General features: G+C 56.0%; 1 protein-coding gene across 4 annotated transcripts; it reads left to right on the top strand.

Annotated features, from left to right (window-relative positions):
* Positions 1-1,191: 1,191 nt before the first annotated feature.
* Positions 1,192-17,914, top strand: SLC16A5 (solute carrier family 16 member 5). Of its 4 annotated transcripts, XM_009191213.4 has the most exons (6): positions 1,192-1,629; positions 2,709-2,862; positions 7,616-7,862; positions 12,116-12,259; positions 14,063-14,872; positions 17,375-17,914. In XM_009191213.4, the coding sequence occupies exons 3-6, from the start codon at positions 7,664-7,666 to the stop codon at positions 17,602-17,604; spliced, it is 1,383 nt and encodes a 460-aa protein (XP_009189477.2). In that variant the 5' UTR covers positions 1,192-1,629; positions 2,709-2,862; positions 7,616-7,663; the 3' UTR covers positions 17,605-17,914. The 4 variants fall into 4 exon arrangements, with proteins under 4 accessions (XP_009189477.2, XP_009189476.2, XP_017806449.1 ...); XM_009191212.4 differs by lacking the exon at positions 1,192-1,629 and having other exon boundaries at positions 1,637-2,862; XM_017950960.3 differs by lacking the exons at positions 1,192-1,629; positions 2,709-2,862 and adding an exon at positions 11,807-11,972 and having other exon boundaries at positions 7,758-7,862.
* The last annotated feature ends 1,774 nt before the right edge of the window (positions 17,915-19,688 follow it).

Raw genomic sequence — 19,688 nt, forward strand, 5'->3', positions numbered from 1 at the left:
CCGGGTTTCACCATGTTAGCCAGGCTGGTCTCGAACCTCTGACCTCAGGTGCTCTGCCCACCTCAGCCTCCCAAAGTGCTGGGATTACAGGCATGAGCCACTGCGCCTGGCCAAGGGGCTGCAGGGTTTTAAGCAGAGTTGGCAGTAGGGCAAGATCAGGCTTAATGGATCCTAAAGATCAGTCACCTACAGTGTTGAAAAGGAATCTGAGGTCTGAGCTGGACCACAGGTGGCAGTGGATGGTGCAGGGATGGAGATGAGGGTAAATGGTCAGGTTTGAGAAACAGTAAAGGGGTAAAGTGAGTGGGACTTGGTTGTGGATTGGTTGTGAAAGAGGTGAAGGTCAAAGAGACTCATGGGATTTGGCTCAGGCACCTAAGTAGATGTGGGGCTGTAATTTGCTCAAGCATGGAGCACATAAGGTATCCCAGGTTTAGCAGGGGCGGCAGAGGACAGTGTCAACGGCGAGTTCTGGTCAGTGTTGGGTTTTAAGATCCTTTGAGGCACAGAAGGATAGGTTCCAGGTTGAATATCTGGACTGGACATAAAAGGCACCGGGTCGCGAGTATACAGGATGAGGTTGGAGTCACAATGTGGAGTGAGAAGAGGGAGGGTGAAGGTCAGAGGCTGTGAAACTCCACCGTCCACAGATCAAAATTAAACAAGGCCAGGTGCGGTGCTCATGCCTGTGATCCCAGCACTTTGAGAGGCCAAGGCGGGTGGATCACCTGAGGTCAGGAGTTCAAGACCAGCCTGGTCAACATGGTGAAACCCATCTCTACTGAAAATACAAGAATTACCCGGGTGCAGGGGTGTGCACCTGCAATCCTAGCTACTCAGGAGGCTGAGGCAGGAGGATTGCTTGAACCCAGGAGGTGGAAGTTGCAGTGAGCTGAGATTGTGCCACTGCACTCCAGCCTGGGCGACAGAGCTAGACTCCGGCCAACTGAGTACATTTTAACTAAAGCACATCAAGGGCTGCCCAGGTAGGGGAAGGGGGAAAAACCTGAAAAGGGCCTGCAGTTCTGAGGGCCACATGCAGAAGTGGTGGGTGTCCTCTCACCTGCTCCCAGGGCTGAGGGGTCTGCCTGCTCCCCTACATGGGACTGCCTGGACTCCCATCCGCAGGCTCAGCCCTCAAAGCTCGAGACTTTCATTGGAAGCGCTCCTGCGAAGGGAAAGCGCAGAAACAAGGGATCCTCAACCTCGGCCTCTGCGCCTTCCCCACCCCACTTCCTGGGAGGTGTGGTCTCTTTATGGCGTGTTATCTCCGCCCCACGCCCGCGGCCCTAGACCCTGAGCAGGGAAAACCAGAAGCCAGAAAGAAGGCATCCGGGTTGTGCAAATTTCCGACACGTGGATATCCCGCGGCGCTTGCGTCCGGAGCCGGGCCCGGCTGCTGGACGGTCCCCGGCCACGCCCGCCGCCCCTCCCGAGGCCTGGCCCCTTCCCCACCCGACGGAATCCAGGGGAGGCTGGAAGGTGGGTCCCCGCCCACGCGGCCCTGGGCCCGCCCTGCCTGGCCGCGGCGCCTGACCCTGTTCCGCAGTCCTCGTCGCGACCCGCCCGGGCCGCAGGACGCCGCGCTAGGGGAGCTGAGCCACCTCTCCGCCAGGCCCGTGCGAGCGGGTGAGCGGGCTGCCCGAGCCCCACTGCCTCGGACGCGTCCCCTCCTCGCCCAGTCCCCGCTAGTGTTATCGCAGACCTCCTGCCGGGGCCCCCGTCCCTTCCCTCTTGGGCGGGCTCAGTAGCGGTGAGGATCTAGAAAAGTTTTCCTGTCCTGGTCCTGGACTGCCCCGGGGCCTGGGGTGATGACCCCCAAACCCGAGCGCGCTCGGACTCCTGGCCCGAAATTCCAAGGCGGACACAGCCCGGGATCCTAGCAGCCCCACTCGGAGGGGCTCTGTCCCGGGGAGGGAGGGAGAGCGGAATGGAAACCAGATTCCGGGGCAGGACTGCGGGGATGGGCAGGGCGAGAGTACGGCCTGAGGTCCCAGTTGCCTGTCCCAAACCCGTGCTGGTCTGCAGGGAATGCGGGGGAACAAGGGAAGGGAGGGAGTGACTTGCCCCAGCCACCCTACCTCTGGGGCTGCCTCCCTCCTCCTTGGGCCAGCCACAGAGTTGAGAGTTCCTCAGCCCCAAGCTCAAGCCTGCCCTTGCTGCTCTCTGCTGGGCAGCAGCCCTTCTGCTGCCCGCCTGGGTCCTGGGCACCAGCCCAGAAGCCTGCTTGATATGGGAGTGAGGGAGGGGTCCCCAGGGCCTTCCTCATTTCCAGCCCGGGACTCTCCCACTGGGAAGAGGAAGAGGAAGCCCCCTGGACTCTGGACACCAGGCCCCTAACCCGAGACCCCTGGATGAGAGCATCCGCTCTCCCCTGTGACCAGGCCTTCGAGGTCCAGGGACAGGGAAGGGATTCCCAGGACCTAGTGAGGCCCCTGTTATCAGATGAGGCACCCTGAAAACATAGGCTGGTCTTGCGTGAGATGGGAGAAAGACCAGAAATATCACCTAAACTTCTCTCTGCCCACACATCCAACTTCATGGCACTGGGCTATGAAGCCGGTCTCATTGGGCCTAGGGGTCCTTGAGGCAGCCCCTGGGGCCCAACCTCACCCCTAGTCCCAGCAAGTGAGAGCGAAGCAACTTGCCCTGTCTACCTCGTTGCCCAAAGCACACACCAGGCAGTGACCATGACTCATGGTTCCCAGTACAAAGAAAAGACCACTTCCCTGCTGGGGCAGAGGCCAAGCCAGAGCCCTCGCCCCATCACCTCTCTGCCCTGCTTGAGTCTGGAATGGACCTCCCTGCCTGGAAGCTGCATGGCCTTTGGTCCTGGGCCTGCCTGCCCCCTGGGGAACACAGGTGGGTCACGTTCATCTCCTCTTTTGTGCTCAGCCGGAGGCTGGGTGCGGGTTCATGAACAGGTTCTTGCTCATAGTGTGGAAGAGGGTAGCAGGGTGGAGGTAACGATAGACAAGGGGGTGATCCACTCCCGTGTGGTGTGAAGACCACTATTAAGGTGAGAAAACAGGCCGCGCACGGCGTCTCAGGCCTGTAATCCCAGCACTTTGGGAGGCTGAGGCAGGCGGATCACTTAAGGTCAGGAGTTCAAGACCACCTGGCTGACATGGTGAAACCCCATCTCTACTAAAAATACAAAAATTAGCCGGACATAGTGGCCTACGCCTGTAATCCCAGCTACTTTGGAGGCTGAGGCAGGAGAATTGCTTGAACCTGGGAGGCAGAGATTGCAGTGAGCTGAGATTGCACCACTGCACTCCAGCCTGGGAGACAGAGCAAGACTCCATCTTGGGGGAAAAAAAAGGCAGAAAACAGGAAGGAGGTGCAGCCCAGCCTGGGGTGGGAGTCAGGGTAGCTCTCAGGGATGCTGCTACAGCTGAATCTTCTTTTTCTTTTTATTTTTTTTGAGATGGAATCAAGCTCCACCTCATGGGTTCATGCCATTCTCCTGCCTTAGCCTCCGAAGTAGCTGGGACTACAGGTGCCCGCCACCACACCCGGCTAATTTTTGTATATTTTTTAGTGGAGATGGGGTTTCACCGTGTTAGCCAGGATGGTCTTGATCTCCTGACCTCGTGATCCGCCAGCCACGGCCTCCCAAAGTGCTAGGATTACAGGCATGAGCCACCACACCCAGCTGGGCTGAATCTTCTAAGACTACTCAGGAGCTGTAGTGAGAAGCAGGGAAAGAGTAGAACAAGGAGTTTGATCTGTACCTGCCTGTGAACAATTAACTGAAATAACTCACCACCTTTGGAGCAGCCTAAGGGCTGAATTTTTTTTTTTTTTTTTTTTTTTTTGAGATAGAGTCTCACTGTCACCCAGGCTGGAGTGCAGTGACGTGATCTCGGCTCACTGCAAACTCCGCCTCCGGGTTCAAGCGATTCTCCTGCCTCAGCCTAATTTTTTTTTTTTTTTTGAGACGGAGTCTTGCTCTGTGCCCCAGGCTGGAGTGCAGTGGCGCGATCTCGGCTCACTGCAAGCTCCGCCCCCCCGGGTTCACGCCATTCTCCTGCCTCAGCCTCCCAAGTAGCTGGGACTACAGGTGCCCACCACCTCGCCCGGCTAATTTTCTTGTATTTTTAGTAGAGACGGGGTTTCACCGTGTTAGCCAGGATGGTCTCGATCTCCTGACCTCGTGATCCGCCCGTCTCGGCCTCCCAAAGTGCTGGGATTACAGGCTTGAGCCACCGCGCCCGGCCTAATTTTTTATTTTTAGTAGAGACAGGGTTTTACCATGTTGGCCAGGCTGGTCTCAAACTCCTGACCTCAGGTGATCTGCCTGCCTCGGCCTCCCAAAATGCTGGGATTACAGGTGTGAGCCACCGCGCCCGGCAGGGCTGAATTCTGAAAGATCAGTTGACTGGAGAAACCGCTTGATGGGAGGGGAAGCTGGACAGCCGACTGGGCATCCACACCGTGTATGTGACCTGGGACTTGCTGGGAGTGGGAGAGGAGACATGGAAGTCTGCAGCGGGGGTCCCAGAGAGAGGCGGGGGAAGGGGGTCCTCAGACCTCGGTGGCAGGGCTTTTTTTTTTTTTTGGAGACGGAGTCTCACTCTGTTGCCCAGGCTGGAGTGCAGTGACATGATCTCGGCTCACCACAACCTCCACCTCCTGGGTTCAAGTGATTCTCCTGCCTCAACCTCCCGAGTAGCTGCGACTACAGGCGAGCCCCACCATGCCCGGCTAATTATTGTATTTTCAGTAGAGACAAGTTTCACTATGTCGGCCAGGCTGGTTTCAAACTCCTGACCTTGTGATCCACTGCCTCAGTCACCCAAAGTGCTGGGATTACAGGCGTGAACCACCGCGCCCGTCCTGGCAGCAGGGCTTCTAGCGTGCAAAGGTACATAAGGATTCCTGGGCTCGGATTGGCCTGGGACCTGGAGAGAGGAAATGGTCAGGAACAGCCAGCTCCACTGAAAGGTTCCAGAGGGAAAGTGGGATCCAGAGTGAAGGTCACAGGAGCCTGGGCAAAGTCCCCAAAAACATTGCCCCAAAAAGTGGATGCTGAGAAGAGCTCTTCTCATAGAAAGAGACTTCTCCATAGACTTCTTCCCGGCAGAGCAAGAAGGGACAGGGCCAGGCAGTGGGGAGAGGGAGCGGGGCTGGGGTCCAGCCTCCAGGCCTCCCAAATGCCGCCAGGGCCTCCAGGCCTGGGAGTGCCAGGGCTGGGTGGCAGGGAACAGGGAAAGGCAGGAGGAAGCCAGGAAGGCTGTGGCCTTTGCGGGAGGAAGAGGTGAGAGTGTCAAGTGGGAGAGTGGAAGAGCTGGGGAGGAAGGGCGAGTTATGGAGCAGGGCTGGAACCTTGACATTGGGGCAACACAGAGGATCAGGTGGCGCCTGTGGCCTTTTCGTTTGCTGAGGGAACAGAAATCCTGGAAGAGGCGAGGGCTAGTTTGCTGGAGAAGCCTTATCTGCTATATTGCCTGGCCTGGAACTGGGCCAGGAGGAGGGCCGGGCTGGGAGGATCTCTAGCCAGAGGTCCTATGCAGAGGGCAGGAGGGCAGGCAGTGCTCTGCCCTGCATGTGGGTCACACACCCTCACACCCTGGGACTGCGATGAATGGGACGGGTCACCTTGATGGGACTCCCAGGGTCCTCTGGGAGGGTGGAGGATTGGAGACCTCGAAGGAGGCAGTTTAGGGTGGAGCCGGCTTAGGTGCTGCTTTAAAACTCCTAGGCCTGGAGGGAAGCAGTGGGGTGCTGGGCTTGGCAGGAAAAGGGGGTTTCATATTTCTGGTAGTTTTCTGAGTTTCCTCGGAGCTTCCCAGGACCTGGGGTGAAAGGGAGGGAGGCTGTGGGAACAGCAACCCCAGGATGCATGGGCTTCACTGAGGTGGAGGCTGCTCCCTTGCAGTGCCTGCTGCAGCCTAGACCCCCAGGCGGTGAGGTCTGAGGGGTCTGGGGGGGCAGGGAGCAGGAGGCAGGATGGGAGGGGGTTGAAAAAGGGGTCCAAACTTGGGGAGGGGACCTTCGGACTTTGGAGGCCTGGTTATGGCAGCTTCTGTGATGAGGGGAGTGGCCTGGGTTGTGTTGAACTAAGATAGGACTGGCTGCACCTTGCTGAGCCAAGGACGTGAGGTGGGTGTGTGTGTGTGCGCACAGGCACATGTGCATATCTGCATAGTGTGTGACTGTGTGTGTCTGTATGTCTGTGTAGCATGTGTGACTCTGGGCATGTCTGCATGCATGTACGTGTGCGTGTGTCTCTCTGTGTGTGTAACTGTGTGCGTGTCTGCTAGTGTGTCTTACATACCTGCTTGTATGCCTCTGTGTGTGAGTTTGTATGCTTGAACTGTGTGTGACGGTATATATCTCTGTGTGTTGGTGTGACTGTCTACGGATCTGTGTAGTATGTATCTGTCAGCGTCTCTTCATGTCTCTGCACTTTTTTGAGTGTCTATGTAAGTGTGTGTCTTTTTCTTTTTCTTGAGACGGAGTCTTGCTATGTCACTGGGCAATCTCGGCTCACTGCAACCTCTGTCTCCTGGGTTCAAGCGATTCTCCTGCCTCAGCCTCCCAAGTAGCTGGGATTTTTGTATTTTTAATAGAGATGGGGTTTCACCATGTTGGCCAGGATAGTCTCGATCTTCTAACCTCATGATCCGCCTGCCTCGGCCTCCCAGAGTGCCGGGATTATAGGTGTGAGCCACCGCGCCCAGCCAAGTGTGTGTCTTTATATGAGTTTGTGTGCCTGTGTGGTCTTTGTGTGGGTCGGTGGATCTCTGTGTGTGTAACTATCTGAGTGTGTGTGTGTGTGTGTCTGTATGTTTCTGTGCTGTCTGCGTGAGTGTGTGCTGTGACTGTGTCCGTGTGTGACTGGGTATGTATGTGTCTGTATCTGAGTGCCACTGGGGGTGTGTGTGTGTGTGTGTGTATTATTCCATGTGATTGAGTAACTTGAGTCTTGGCCCTGAGCTCTGTGTGAAAGGAGTATTGCAGGGGGATTGCAAAGGGGCTGATGGGAAAGGCGTGGGGGTGTGTGGGTTGATGAGGCCCATGCCTTCTCTAAAGCTCCTGGTTGGGTCCTTGTTCAACTCTTTTGTGTATGCTCTGTGGCTGCGCCCAGCACCGGCCTGCTCACTCGGGCCTTCACAACAGCACCAATAGTAACTTTGCTGCCTCAGGCATTGTGAAAGTCTGTGTTCTTATGCAGGAACTCTGGGCAGGAGTGTCTGAAATGTATCCGTGTGTGCATTTGGGGGCGTTGGAACCACACTGACCCCAGAGGTCTGCTGCATTCTACAAGCAGTGACCGAGTGGGCCAGGAGGTCCCCCTGCTGACTTCTAAGTGATGTAACAATTAGAAACAATTGCACCCCATTGCCTGGTGCCACCTGCCCTGCCCCGTCCTGTCCTTCCTGTCCTTCCTGCCACCTCCTGCCAGGCTGGCTCTGGGAAGTGGGTGAAAGGAGATGCCAAGGCCAATGCGTGGGCCTCTGGCCACCTCCCGGGGCGGTGCCCCTCTGTGACACCTGGTACTTGGGTGTGAGGAAGGGACTGCTTAGCTGCCGAGAGAAGGTGGCAGGTGGGCCAGGAAAGACGGGCAGCCTACTGAACACCAGGCTCCATTCTGTCGCCTCTCCAGGCAGCAGCCACAGTGGCAGTGAGGCCGTAGCAGTGTCAGCAGCAGAGGATGCCCCAGGCCCTGGAGCGTGCAGATGGCAGCTGGGCCCGGGTGGTGCTGCTGGCCACCATGGTGACCCAGGGCCTCACCCTGGGCTTCCCCACGTGTATCGGCATCTTCTTCACTGATCTACAATGGGAGTTCCAGGCCAGCAACAGCCAGACCTCTTGGATCCCCTCCATCCTTATGGCTGTGCTCCACATGGCAGGTGAGTGGCCTGGGGAGGGGCTGATGAGAAAGGCCTTGGGGTTGCAGGGAAGCCACAACCCTTCTGGTTCCCTCTCTGGTTCCCTCTCTGGCCTTCTGGTTCCCTCTCTCTGAGGCCACAGGCTTTGCCTCCTGGGTGAATTCCTAAGGTTTCACCGGATTTCACCAGGGGCCCCTGGCTGGAATCCAGCTGGACTGGGCTGGAGCTGGAGAGAGAGTGGGGAGGTGCCTGGGTTACAAAGCCAGGTGGAGCCTTGTGTCCTTTCTGTGGGATCCATTCAGACACAGGTGTAGGTGTGCTGGGGCGCACAGTGCCAGGCTGGGAAGAGCGCTGGGGCCAGCCCACCAAGCCTCTCGTGCTTTCCAGCTGGCCAGTCTCTCTGAACCTCGGTTGCTTCCTCTGCAGTCTGAGGGTAATGCCTGGCATCCCGCCCAGCTCCCACGTGGAATAGCAAGGAAGACCACTGTCTTCCCTGGAGGTGCTGGGAGCTGGGAAGTGTATGCGGCTGTGAATTAATAATATTTTGGAGACCCTCACTAGGGCAGGGAGTGGCTTCAGGATAGGAAAGGGGACGTAAGGAAGACACCAGGAATGGCCGGGCGCGGTGGCTCACGCCTGTAATCCCAGCACTTTGGGAGGCTGAGGCGGGCGGATCACCTGAGGTCAGGAGTTTGAGACCAGCCTGACCGACATGGAGAAACCTGTCTCTACTAAAAATACAAAATTAGCCGGGCGTGATAGTGCATGCCTGTAATCCCAGCTACTCGGGAGGCTGAGGCAGGAGAATCGCTTGAACCCGGGAGGTAGAGGTTGCGGTGAGCCGAGATGGTGCCATTGCACTCCAGCCTGGGCGACAAGAGCAACTGTCTCAAAAAAAAAAAAAAAAAAAAAGACACCGGGAACAAGAGGGGGACAAGGCCAGGAGCCCCAGCTCTCCCGGGACTCCCTGCAGAGAAGAGGTTGCTAAGTGGGGATGAGGGAGGAAGGCAGCCCCTGCCTGCCCCTTCTCCTGGCTCTGTCACCACAGGCCTCAGAGGCCCCTGTTTCCTGGCTGGCTTTTCCAGGAGCGTGACTGCCTCACCCTGACCCCAGCGTTGGGAACAGGGCAGAGGGAGGATTCTCTGGGCTCCTTGGGAGCTCTCCAGAGACTGCATAGACCCCAGTCTCGGAGGGGCCCGGAGCCCAAGCTGATGGCCCACAGGCCTCTGCAGGCGTGTGTCTGCTGGCCGCAGCTGCCCATCTCCCCGGCTACCTCCCGGTTACTCCCTCCACTTGCCACCAGCAGCCTGCTTATTATTCCAGGTCCTGCCCTCAAACTGGGAGGGAGGTTGGGTTGGGAGAGAGCGTGACCCTCCCGGGTGAACTCTGAATCTGCCGCATGGCCTCTCGCCTGCAGTGTTGGGGCAGGGAGTGGGAATCCCGGAGGACTTCTTCTCACACAGGCAGAGCAGAGTGCCTGGGCCAGGGGCTAGGAACCGGGCATCTGGTGGGGAACCTACTCCCCAGACGACTCGGAGCTCACCACCCACAGCAGGCATCTCAGCAGCTCCATCAGCATGGGATTCCTGGCTGGCTGTCTCTCTCATATACACATACATGTGCATGAGCCCGTGCTCATTCAGAGTACTGTAGACATTTTCTTTTATCTATGTTTATTTATTTATTTGCTTATTTTTGAGACAGAGTCTCATTCTGTCACCTGGGCTGGAGCACAGTGGCATGATCACAGCTTATTGCAGCCTTGACCTTTCAAGCTTAAGCGATCCTCCCACCTCAGCCTCCCGAGTAGCTGGGACCACAGGTGTGCGCCACCATACCCAGCTAATTTTTTTTTGAGATGGAGTCTCGCTTTGTTGCCCAGGCTGGAGTGCAGTGGTGCAATCTCGGCTCACTGCAACCTCCGCCTCCCGGGTTCAAGCAATTCTCCTGCCTCAGCCTCCTGAGTAGCTGGGACTACAGGCGTGTGCCACCACGCCTGGCTAATTTTTTGTATTTTTAGTAGAAACAGGGTTTCACCATGTTAGCCAGGATGGTCTCGATCTCCTGACTTTGTGATCCGCCGGCCTTGGCCTCCCAAAGGGCTGGGATTACAGGTGTGAGCCACTGCGCCCAGCCCATACCCAGCTAATTTTTTTACTTTTTGTAGAGACGGGGTCTCACTATGTTGCTCAGGCTGGTCTCAAACTCCTGGGCTCAAGTGATCTACCTGCCTGAGCCTCTCAAAGTGCCAGGATTACAGACATGAGCCATGGCACCTGACCACAGTATTGTAGAAATTTTTAAACATGATGAATCAGGGATACTTTCACTGATCCTTTCAAGTGTCCCTGCCCCTACGTACACCTTTTAGAGGTAAGGAAAGCAAGGAGGCACAAAATACAAGACCTGCTCAAGGCTGAAGAGTGAGTTCACGGCAGAAGGAGCGCCCTGCAGAGGAAACGCCCTGCCTGCCGCCCAGCCACACCACCCTCAGCTATGCAGCTGGCCTGCAGTCCTGTCCCCACCCCCAACCCTATGACTCAGGGCTTTCCCTAATGTCACCTTCCCTAAATCAGGCCAGAGTCTCTGGCATGGGGAAGATCTGTGGGTCAGTCCTTTCCAGAGCCACCTGCCCCTTTACAGTGGCAGAGACGCCAGGCCACCAGCCTCTGCTGATGTCTGAGGATGGGCTGCTCACTTACTCTGTCACTTTTTTTTTTTTTTCAGAGGAGTCTCCCTCTGTCACCCAGGTTGGAGTGCAGCAGCATGATCTCTGCTCACTGCAACCTCCACCTCCCAGGTTCAAGCGATTCTCCTGCTTCAGCCTCCCTAGTAGCTGGAATTGCAGGCACCCGCCATCACACCCGGCTAATTTTTGTATTTTTAGTAGAGATGGGGTTTCACCATGTTAGCCAGGCTGGTCTGGAACTCCTGACCTCAGGCGATCCATCTGCCTCGGCCTCCCAAAGTGCTGGGATTACAGGCGTGAGCCACCGCACCCGGTCGCTCCATCACTTTTTTTTTTTTTTTTTTTTGAAATGTAGTTTCACTCTGTCACCCAGGCTGGAGTGCACTGGGTTCCGCCTCCTGGGTTCAAGCAGTTCTCCTGCCTCAGCCTCCCAAGTAGCTGGGATTACAGGCATGCACCACCATGCCTGGCTACTTTTTATATTTTTAGTAGAGATGGGGTTTCACCATGTTGGCCAGGCTGGTCTCGAACTCCTGACCTCAAGTGATCCACCCACCTTGGCCTCCCAAAGTACTGAGATTACAGGCATGAGCCACCGCACCTGGCCTACTCTGTCACTTTTATACTCACACTGGCTCATACCACACATCCCCCCTCCACCACAGATACACACAAGCACCTCATGCACACACGCTTCCCCTGTCCCTTTAGTCGCACTCTCAGAGAGTGAGTTAGAGAAGCTCCCCATGTCCTTGGGTGAATGGGGTCCCTGTGAGATGCCAAGGAGCAGTCTGCAGCTCTTTTCTATTTTTTTGGGGTGTGGATTGGTGAGAAAGCAGCTGGGAGCCAGGCAAGGAACAGGGCCCTGTCCACAGTGAACCAAACCTAGGGGTAACTTCATGTTCAGAGGCACAGAAAGAAGCTCCTGTGGCTTGGTCCTAGTGGTGCAGACTTTGGTGGTGCTGGAGGTGGTGCGGGAGGGGAGAACCTACCCTGCCTGATTTTCTGCAGAACACTCTAGAGGCCAGCGCAAGGAGGCGCAGAGGGGCCCAGGGCTCCCCTCAGCTGTAGGGCTGGGAAGGTGGTGGAAGGGTGGGAGGGATCTAGCCAGTCTTCCTGAGGATGCTGGGGGTGGGGGTGGGACAGGTAAAACAGGATCTGAAGGTGCACACTGTGGTCTACACGTCCTGGAACACTGCCCTGACTCCTCCCACCAACAGACCCCCAGCAAAGTCGGGGAGGTGGTGAATTCATGAACCAATCTTGTTTCACCCAGACAGAAGGAGCAGCCTCAGTTCGGTGCAGTGCAGGGTCTTGCTCCACCTTTCTGGGAATCCTCATCAGGGTTAAACATCGCCCAGTCTGAATCCTTTGTAGGGGAAAAAACTGAGGCACGGAGAGGGATCAGGCCTCGCTCAGGCCACGTGGCAAGTCTGTGGCAGGTGGGTATATCAGAATCCAGGCCTGCTCCTGCCCTTGAAACCACCTGACTAGTTCCTGCTGACACTGCCCTCCCCCAACCACTCTCCTCCTCTCCCGCCACCTCCTCATTCAGCTGCTACCTTCGGGCTGTCTTCTCCCACAGGGCCCCTGTGCAGCATCCTGGTGGGACGCTTCGGCTGCCGAGTGACCACGATGCTGGGAGGTGTGCTGGCCAGCCTGGGCATGGTGGCCAGCTCCTTCTCTCGAAACCTCAGCCAGCTCTACTTCACAGCAGGATTCATCACAGGTGACTATCACTTCAGCTCCAGAATTTATAGGCACCTGCTAGAAAGTGCCAGGCATAAGCGGACAGGGCAGCCAGGCCTCTTAATCTTCTGGAACTGCTGGCTGGGCGCGGTGGCTCACGCCTGTTATCCCAGCACTTTGGGCGGCTGAGGCGGGCAGATCACCTGAGGTCAGGGGTTCGAGACCAGCCCAGCCAATGTGGTGAAACCCTGTCTCTACTGAAAAAAAAATACAAAAATTAGCCAGGCTTCATGGCAGGCCCTTGTAGTCCCAGCTACTCGAGGCTGAGGCAGGAGAATCACTTGAACCCGGGAAATGGAGGTTGCAGTGAGCCAAGATCGCACCACTATACTCCGGCCTGGGCAACAGAGCAAGACCCCATCTCAAAAACACAAAAAACAAAGTGCTGGGATTACAGGTGTGAGCCCACCACACCCAGCCCTTCCACAGCATTTTGTTCTAAGGGGACTAGAGGAATAGACTATACCCGGAAGTGGTCATGACGTCAAGAGAGTTTTGTTTTGTTTTGTTTTTAATGGGAGAAATAACTAAGGAGAATGATCTAGGAAAGAAGAGAAAAAGGATGACTCAGGAGAGAGGGGACTTGCTAGAGGGGTGCCTCTGAGTGGAAAGGATGCAGGGCAGAAGGGAGGGACAGGCACTGGGGAATGGGCAAGCCATTGTCACTAGTGGGCAGGCATGTGGGCAGCTGAGCATGAGGATGGGGAGGAGGTGTTGGGTGCACAGAGGAAGAGACAGAGGAATAGTCACCTAGCAGGGCAGGCAGGGCACGACTGAGGGAGCTGTAGTGGCGTCACAGGCAGCCTGAGGGCCCGCCTGAGGCCATGATCACACACAATTGACGGCTTTCTCTCCGGCATGCTCAGGTGCGCAGGTGCAGACACTGAGTGGGTGGGAAGCTGGGAAGGCCCCTCTGGAGAGGTGGTGTCTGAACTGAGAGGAGAGTGGAGGAAGCAGATTCCAAGCAGAAGGAACAGCAGCTACAAATGACCTGAGGTCCCTAAGGGCAGCTTCATGTTCAGAGGCAGAGAAAGAAGCTCCTGTGGCTTGATCCTAGTGACAGGGAGCGGCCTGAGATGGCATCGGAAAGGTGGGCCGGAGCCAGACCACAGAGAGCCTTCCAGGGCATTGTGGAGACTGTGGATTTTTTTGTCAAGTGTGATGGGAAGTCTTTGGAAGGTGTTAAGCCAAGAGAGACTTAATCCAGTTTGGGGTTTGTTTGTTTTTGAGACAGAGTCTGACTCTGTTGCCCAGGCTGGAGTATAGTGGTACAATCTTAGCTCACTGCAACCTCCACTTCCCAGGTTCAACTGATTCTCCTGACTCAGCCTCCTAAGTAGCTACTACAGACTACAGGCACCTGCCACTAGGCCTGGCTAATTTTTTTGTATTTTTAGTAGAGATGGGGTTTCACCATGTTGGCCAGGCTGGTCTCAAACTCCTGACCTCAAGTGATCCACCAACCTTCGCCTGCCAAAATGCTGGGATTACAGGCATTATCCACCATGCTCGGCCCAATTTGGGTTTTTAAAAGATAACTCCCGTGCTACACCTAGGGGAATAGGGATGCCCTGGCAGCCTTGGGAGGGCCGATCTGGGGTGCGGTGCTTACAGGGAGGTGGCAAGGCCAGCTGATTCCATCTTCAGTCCCTGGGGACTTGCAGCTGGGTATGGACTAGAACCAGAGGAGGGCAGGTGTGTGAAATGACCCCTGACCCCACCCCTGGGTGCAGGTGGAAGGCCCCACTGTGCCTCCAGGCTGGTATCCCCTCTTGCCCCATAGGCCTGGGCATGTGCTTCAGCTTCCAGTCAAGTGTCACGGTGCTGGGCTTCTATTTTGTCCGCCGGCGGGTGCTGGCCAACGCGCTGGCCTCCATGGGCGTCTCCCTGGGCATCACGCTCTGGCCGCTGCTCTCCCGCTACCTCCTGGAGGACCTGGGCTGGAGGGGTACCTTCCTTGTCTTCGGCGGGGTCTTTCTCCACTGCTGCATCTGCGGGGCCATCATGAGGCCTGTGGCCACCAGTGTGGCCCCTGAGACCAAAGAATGTCCCCCACCACCTCCCGAGACACCTGCACTTGGCTGCGTGGCCGCATGTGGCCGGACCATCCAGCGCCACCTGGCCTTCGACATCCTGCGGCACAACACAGGCTACTGCGTGTACGTACTGGGTGTGATGTGGTCCATCCTGGGCTTCCCACTGCCACAAGTCTTCCTGGTGCCATATGCCATGTGGCACAGGGTGGACGAGCAGCAGGCAGCCCTCCTCATCTCCATCATTGGCTTCAGCAACATCTTCCTGAGGCCCCTAGCCGGACTGATGGCAGGACAGCCAGCTTTTGCTAGCCACCGCAAGTACCTGTTCAGCCTGGCATTCCTGCTCAATGGGCTCACTAACCTGGTGTGTGCGGCATCAGGTGACTTCTGGGTGCTCGTGGGCTACTGCCTGGTGTACAGCGTGTCCATGAGCGGCATCGGCGCCCTCATCTTCCAGGTTCTCATGGACATCGTCCCTATGGATCAGTTCCCCAGAGCCCTGGGACTCTTCACTGTCCTGGATGGCTTTGCTTTCCTCATCTCCCCACCACTGGCCGGTGAGGAGCTGGGAGGGAGGGTAGCCAAATAGTGTGGTACAAGGGGAACAGTTTAGACAGATCTGGGCCCTGTCCAGCATCTCCAGAGGTTTGTGCTACAGCTGATTTCTCACCTGGCACTCAGAGTATGAACAGTTAAAAGCATGGGTTTGTGACTGAATGCGGTGGCTCACGCCTGTAATCCTAGCACTTTGGGAGGCTGAGGCGGGTGGATCACGAGGTCAGGAGATCGAGACTAACCTGGCTAACATGGTGAAATCCCATCTCTACAAAAAATACAAAAAAATTAGGTGGGTGTGGTGACACGTGCCTGTAAGTCGCAGCTACTCAGGAAGCTGACACAGGAGAATCGTTTGAACCTGGGAGGCGGAGCTTGCAGTGAGCTGAGATCACACCACTGCAGCCTCACCCTGCCAGACTCAAGAGATCTTCCCACCTCAGCCCCCCAAGTAGCTGGGACTACAGGCTTGAGCCACCGCGCCCGGCCGTCAATTTTTTTTTTTTTTTTTTTTTTTAAAATGGAGATGGGGTTTCACCATATTTCCCAGGCTGGTCTCAAACTCCTAGGCTCAAATGATCTGCCTCCCTCGGCCTCCCAAAGTGCTGGGATTACAGGCCTGAGCCACTGTGCCTGGCCACCTCCTTTTTCCTATCAGTAAAGTGGGGATAAATAGAATCTACCTCCAAGGAAAGCTTAGGAGAGAGTGTGGTGTGCAGTCAGCATCCTGCAGAGTTTCCTGTAATGATCATCATCCTGGTTCTGCTTCCTGCCTGTGGGACCCGGGCAAGTCTTTTTCCTTTTTGAGCCACAGTGCCATCTGCAAAATGCAGAAGAGAACACCTGCCCTAACCATTTAGTCAACTCTGCCAGCCTCTGGGTGTGCATGGGGATCAACAGGTCTCCATTCCCAGCCTGACCAACATGGCGAAACCCCATCTCTACTAAAAATACAAAAATTAGCTGGGTGTGGTGTGCGTCTATAATCCCAGTTACTTAGGAGGCTGAGGCAGGAGAATTGCTTAAACCCGGGAGGTGGAGGTTACAGTAAGCCAAGATCACACCACTGCACTCCAGCCTGGGCGACAGAGTGAAACTCCAACTCAAAAAAAAAAAAGGTCCCCATCCTCTGGGGGATTACCTTCTAGGGCAGGAGTCAGGAGTGAAAACAAAGAGACACATCCACAACCATAGTGGTGATGTATGACGCGAGGGAAACCGAATAGGTAAGTAGAGGTGCATGTGAGAGGCAGCTGAGAGCGTGAGATTCCAAGCAAATGAGGGCAGGTTTGTAAAGCCCTTGGTACTAGGGAGCAGTCAGACAACACAAGGCGGCGGTTATTAGAGTAGATCCAGGAGGTTGAGTTCAGCCCAGTGGGGACTCCATCCAAGTGTGGCATTGGAAGTCCTAGTTTCCAAGGGAATTCTTTTTTTTTTTTTTTTTTTTTAGTGGCAGAGTCTCACTCTGTCACCAGGCTGGAGCGCAGTGGAGTGATCTCAGCTCACTGCAACCTCCGCCTCCTGGGTTCAAGCAATCCTCCTGCCTCAGCCTCCTGAGTACCTGGGACTACAGGCACGCGCCACCACACCCGATTAATTTTTGTATTTTTAGTAGAGATGGGGTTTCACTGTATTGGCCAGGCTGGTCTCAAACTCCTGACCTCGTAATCTGCCAGCCTCGGCCTTCCCAGAGTGCTGGGATTACAGGTGTGAGCCACCGCTCCCTGCCTTAGTTTTTGTATTTTTAGTGGAGACAGGGTTTCACTATGTTGGCCAGGCTGGTGTCGAACTCCTGACCTCGTGATCCACCTGCCTTAGTCTCCCAACGTGCTGGGATTACAGGCGTGATCCACTGTGCCCATCCAAGGGAATTTTTTTTTTTAATGGAGTCTCACTGTGTTGCCCTGGTTGGAGTGCAGTGGCACAGTCTTGGTTCACTGCAACCACTGCTGTCCGGGTTCAAGCGATTTTTCTGCCTCAGCCTCCCAAGAAGCTGGGATTACAGGTGCCTGCCACCGTGCCTGGCTAGTTTCTGTAATTTTAGTAGGAACAGGGTTTCACCATCTAGGCCAGGCTGGACTTGAACTCCTGACCTCGTGATCTCCCCACCTCAGCCTCCCAAAGTGCTGGGATAACAGGCGTGAGCCACCATGTCAGGCCCCAAGGGAATTCTTTAAGCAAACAAGTGGGGAGAGCTCTTCAGAAGGAGGCAGAGGTGAGACCTGGAGGGTGGCTGAGCAAATATCCCAGACTCCACTAGTTCCCTGCCACCACATGCCCTTAAGTTCTCTTGTAGCCTGAAGATTCTTCCTGCCCAGGCCAGAGGAGGTTTCGTGTTTCTTCCCCTCCTCTCATTCAGCAAGTATCTGTTGAGTGTCTACTGGGTGTCAGCCACAATTCCTAGTGCAGGAGAAACAAAAATAAAATCCCTGCTGTCAGGGAACACAGGGTTTAGTTGGGGGGAGGCCTGGTAGCACTGGCCTAACTTGATCTCTGTCCCCCAGGGTTGCTCCTGGACGCCACCAACAACTTCAGCTATGTTTTCTTCATGTCCAGCTTCTTCCTTATCTCAGCTGCCCTCTTCATGGGTGGCAGCTTCTATGCCCTGCAGAAGAAGGAGCAGGGCAAGCGGGCTGTCGTGGCAGATGCCTTGGAGCAGGATATTTTCTTGGAAGCCAAAGATGGTCCTGGGAAGCAGCGGTCCCCTGTGATCATGTATGTAACCAGCGTCTAAGACCCAGGGGTCACCTGTGTGACCAGTGTCTGAGTCCTGGGGTCACTGAGTGAACACCGTCTCAGCCCAGCCCAGGAGGGGGACCTTCAGCTCCTTCACCAGGGGCTTGCGTGAAGAGCAGCCCAGGAAGCCCGGGCTGTCCAGGCTCTGCAAGCTGGGACTCTGCCAGGAACTGGGACCTTGGAGGATGGCCTCTGAAGATGCCCTGAGAAACTTTGTTTTTTTTTTTTTTGAGGCAGAGTTTTGCTCTTGTTGCCCAGGCTGGAGTGCAGTGGCACCATCTCGGCTCACCGCAACCTCTGCCTCCCAAGTTCAAGTGATTCTCCTGCCTCAGCCCCCCAAGTAGCTGGGATTACAGGCATGCACCACCACTCCTGGCTAATTTTGTCTTTTAGTAGAGACGGGATTTCTTCATGTTGGTCAGGCTCGTCTCGAACTCCTGACCTCAGGTGATCTGCCCACCTTGGCCTCCTAAAGTGCTGGGATTACAGGCATGAGCCACTGTGCCTGGCCAGAGGAACCCTCTTCTAACTAGCAGAATCCAGGAGCGGGCCCTCCCAACTTTTTTCCTTGGGCACCAGGGTACTCGGGGCCCAGGAAGCCAGGTCTGAACCCTGCTCAGGTTTGTCCCGGCCGGCTCAGCGCAGCTGGCTGTGTGTTGCTGCTCCTACAGCTGAACGCACTGGACCTTCTAGTACAGCCTGGATACCTCCATCATTTCTTTTTTTTTTTTTTTTTTTGAGACGGAGTCTCGCTCTGTCGCCCAAGCTGGAGTGCAGTGGCGCGATCCTGGCTCACTGCAAGCTCTGCCTCCTGGGTTCACGCCATTCTCCTGCCTCAGCCTCCCGAGTAGCTGGAACTACAGGCGCCCGCCACCGCGCCCGGCTCATTTTTTGTATTTTTTTAGTAGAGACGGGGTTTCACCATGGTCTCGATCTCCTGACCTTGTGATCCGCCCGCCTCGGCCTCCCAAAGTGCTGGGATTACAGGCGTGAGCCACCGCGCCCGGCCCCTCCATCATTTCTTTATCTTTCTCTGGCCTCCAGACAGTTCTGAAGAGCTCACCTTCCTCCAGGTTCCTCCTGCCCTGCTCTTCCCAAGTGACCCAGCCCTCACCTGTAGGGCAGCCAAGGCTGGTGGTGCAGCTGCCCCCACGAAGGTCACTGGACCTCGCACTGATGGTGAGAGGCAGTGCAGAGGTCCAGACTGAGGAGTTGGCTGGCTGGATAGGGACAGATTAAAGGTTGAGTGGCACGCCCATCCTGGCGCCTGTGTGGAGAACAGGAGGGGGGCCCCTGACTTGGATCCTAAAGTCTGAGGGCCCCCCCCCTGCAGTCTCAGCAGGACCCGCTCTATCTAGGGGCTTCCTCCTTCCTTTCCCCACCCTGTTTCCTTGGCGGGGAGGATTAGTGCTGGCTGGGGGAAGCCAGACATTTGACTGACGGAGAGGAAGGCTTGTCAGGCAGCCTGAAGACTGCTGTGAAAATGGGGCTGCTTTTGCAAGAGAAGTTCTTTTACTCCCCATTCCTGTCCTCTGGAGGCCCCCCTTCTCCCTGCCGTGTTAGAGGTGTCAACCCTGGGGTAAGTGCCTGGCTGGACTCACCCCTGCTGCCTGTTCACCTGTGCCTGTGACCTGGAGGTCTGAGCTCCCCCCCACACACAGTTTACTGGTGCCTTTCCCTGAAGTCACCACCCAGGGGCTGGCTGTCATCAGCCCGTTCTTGTCCCAGCAGGGTACCGAGGGAATGAGAAAACAGAATGTGTTTGAATTATACACAGAAATGTTCCCTGCAGCAGGTCATAAACTCTGTGAACTAATGAAGCTGAAAAACAGCGCTGGAGTGCGTTTCCCCTCACCCTTTCCTCCCAGCTCAGCAAGGGGTGGTCAGGTTCAGGGTGATGTTTGTTGATTCAGGCTCAACCAGGCTCTGGCAAGAAAACCTTATCAGGAGATTTTATTTTCATGAACGGGTGCCAGTCTTCCTGCCTGCCATGTCCAGCTGGCTTCAATAAGCATCTTTGGGGATGTCCGCCTCCTCTAGGACCAGCCATGAGTGCCTCTTATGGCCAAAGGCAGTACTGCA

The sequence above is a fragment of the Papio anubis genome, unplaced genomic scaffold (assembly GCF_008728515.1).
Source record: "Papio anubis isolate 15944 unplaced genomic scaffold, Panubis1.0 scaffold278, whole genome shotgun sequence".
Lineage (NCBI taxonomy): Eukaryota > Metazoa > Chordata > Mammalia > Primates > Cercopithecidae > Papio > Papio anubis.

What these genes read in the sequence shown, in the direction of transcription:
- SLC16A5 (XM_009191213.4), top strand. Translation starts at nt 7,664, where the DNA reads ATGCCCCAGGCCCTGGAGCGTGCAGATGGCAGCTGGGCCCGGGTGGTG. An exon ending in CACAGCAGGATTCATCACAG is followed by an intron (nt 12,260 to 14,062) that starts GTGACTATCACT and finishes CTTGCCCCATAG; the next exon opens with GCCTGGGCATGTGCTTCAGC. An exon ending in CATCTCCCCACCACTGGCCG is followed by an intron (nt 14,873 to 17,374) that starts GTGAGGAGCTGG and finishes TCTGTCCCCCAG; the next exon opens with GGTTGCTCCTGGACGCCACC.